The 2,375-nt window shown below is 48.4% G+C and overlaps 1 protein-coding gene across 1 annotated transcript in view; it reads right to left on the minus strand.

The window, feature by feature from the left end:
- Window positions 1-922: 922 nt before the first annotated feature.
- The window catches only part of SIX3 (SIX homeobox 3), a gene marked incomplete at its 5' end in the record, with an annotated part of 3,631 nt that continues 2,178 nt past the window's right edge, over window positions 923-2,375 (minus strand). The window contains one exon of the mRNA XM_006778686.2: window positions 923-2,375. Within this exon, the coding sequence (XP_006778749.1) occupies window positions 2,273-2,375 (103 nt within the window).

Raw genomic sequence — 2,375 nt, forward strand, 5'->3', positions numbered from 1 at the left:
GCACCTGTGGATCTGGCCGCCGCTCTGTCCAGCCCGGTCTGCATACACCCCACGGTGCTGCCAGTGATGGGGACAAAAGGAAACCGGAAGTAGACGTTTAGAAACAGGCGCAAAATTCCAGGCGCGGTATGGTTCTCCCTAATCCCCTTCGCTTTGGAAATTGGACTTTCAAGTGAAGGCAAGTTTTCTGAAATTGCCTCTTTGGCTCCTCCTCGGGCCCTGGCCAGCCTGGCACAACCCAGAGTGGAGGCACCACCGATCACACCATCACTGGGAACCGTGGGGACCCTACCCTGGGCAAGGAGGCCTGGGGCCAGGGGGCCAGGTTAGCAAAAGGAGGTGACTTTTTGGGTTTCATTTTAAAGTGTAAATTGACTCTGAAATGTCTTGGGGTTGAAGGGACTCCAGTAAATCCCAAAGGATGGAAAGAGATTTCAGGGAGATGATGGAGTGCCATCAGGCAAGTTGTCCAGTCACACAGATGCACACACCGGGCAGTGAGAAGGGGATCGATCCAGATTCTAGACCCTGAACTCCTCAAACTACTTTTGCCTTGCTCTCTCTACCCTCCCCACCCAGCCTACAGTTGCATCCTACCCTGCTCTGGGTGGATGCTTAGATTTGGTGACCTTGTGTGTTTCTCCTTTAAAAAAAAAAAAAAGGCAACAACAACCAAAAGCTGCCAAACACTCCCTCAGTGACCCACAGGGGCCGAGGCAGGCTACAATTCCTGGGGAACAGGTCCTGAAGAAACCGGCCATAGCCCCCTCCCCCAATGCCCTCGCTGCCTTTTCTGCTCAGGATTTGGCTTCGGGTCTTTTCCGAAGGGCCCATTTTCTTCCCTCCCTTCTCCAGGAGAAATGCTCAGACCCCGCTTTAAAATTCTGCCCCAGCTCTGGTGGCATATCTGGAGTGGAAGGCAGGCCTGGCCACAACACCTCGGGGGTGCAGCACCCCGGGGATTCGGCACAGGGGCGGACAAAAACACCAGTCTCCAGGAGTAATAAGAAAATGGAGAATACTGTATTTGCTTTAGAAAGTTTTTACATATAGATAAACACGCAGTTAAGATAACAGTAAAAGCGCTCTACAGGGAGTGAGAGATATCACCAAAGCAGCTAGGAAATACTTGAATAGCTTTTGCTTAAGAATACTACGGTCTCACTCTCCGCTTTTGCTGTTGATAGGGTCCCTCTTCCTACCCCAGCCCGAAGAGCACGCCTGAAACACCGAATGGGAGAGGAACCCCCAAAAGCAAAGAAGTGAGCGGGGGAGGGGGGAGAAGGAGGGAGAAGAGAGAAAGAAGGGAAAGGGAGAGGAGAGAAATCAATTATCATATACAGGCAATTTCTACACATATATTACAAACTGGGAAAATGACCAATCATTAAGATATACATAATTCATATAAAATTTTGAAATAAAAATAAAAATCTGTTACAGTCATAACTATTCTTTTTCCACATTTATAACCAGTACCCACACAGGCAGTGACAGAGTGGAGAGAAAAAGGTGCTTACGAAGAAAATGATTGTCTGCTGAACAAAAAAACAGAAAATTGCATCTTGTTTGACCAATACTTGGACTTAAAAACAGAGAGAGAGAGAAAGAGGGAGAGAGAAAGAGAAAGAGAGGAAAAGAGAGAGAGGAAAAAAGAGAGCGCGCAACAAAAGGCAAGAAACATTTTCTACTTCCCTCTCCCAGAGTTCTTTCTTTTTAAACAAATTCCGAAAGGAGATGGCGGTTTTACTTTTTTTCTCTCTCTCTCTTTTTGTCTCTTTTGCTTTTGTTGTCTTGTCATCGTGGTGGTGGTTTTTGTACAGTCGACTCTTTTTAAATCGTTTTAAACTAGAGAGAATATTTTCCCAGATACAAATAAATCGTCATGCAGGTGGGGTGCCGGTCCGTGGGAACCGAAAGGAGAAGCCGTGCTTGTCCGAGAAAGTATACAATTGTCACCTCTTTTATGTTTTCTGCCCACAACATCAGCGTTTGTGACTGTCTGTTGACGTCGCAGTCCTTTGGGGTGGCCGCGATGAGAAATGAGGGTTGGGGGTTGTTGATGGTTTGCGTTAAACTTATTTTTCTTGTGTTGTTTTATATATATTTATATATATTTTGGCTGGGGTGGGAGCGTGTGTGCTTGTGTGTGTGTGTGATGGTGTATCCTGATATCGGTTTGTTCTGGGGCTGGAGGAGGACGAGGAGGAGGTCAAGGAGGAAAAGGGGGATAAGGAGCGGAGGGGGGCGGGGAGGAGGGCGGCCTTGGGCATCATACATCACATTCCGAGTCGCTGGAGGTTACCGAGAGGATGGAGGTGCCGGTGTCCGCGCGCTCCGCCAGGCTGGACACGCTGGTGGTGGGGCTGGCCGCC

This window comes from Myotis davidii, unplaced genomic scaffold, assembly GCF_000327345.1.
Source record: "Myotis davidii unplaced genomic scaffold, ASM32734v1 scaffold6, whole genome shotgun sequence".
NCBI classification, from domain to species: domain Eukaryota; kingdom Metazoa; phylum Chordata; class Mammalia; order Chiroptera; family Vespertilionidae; genus Myotis; species Myotis davidii.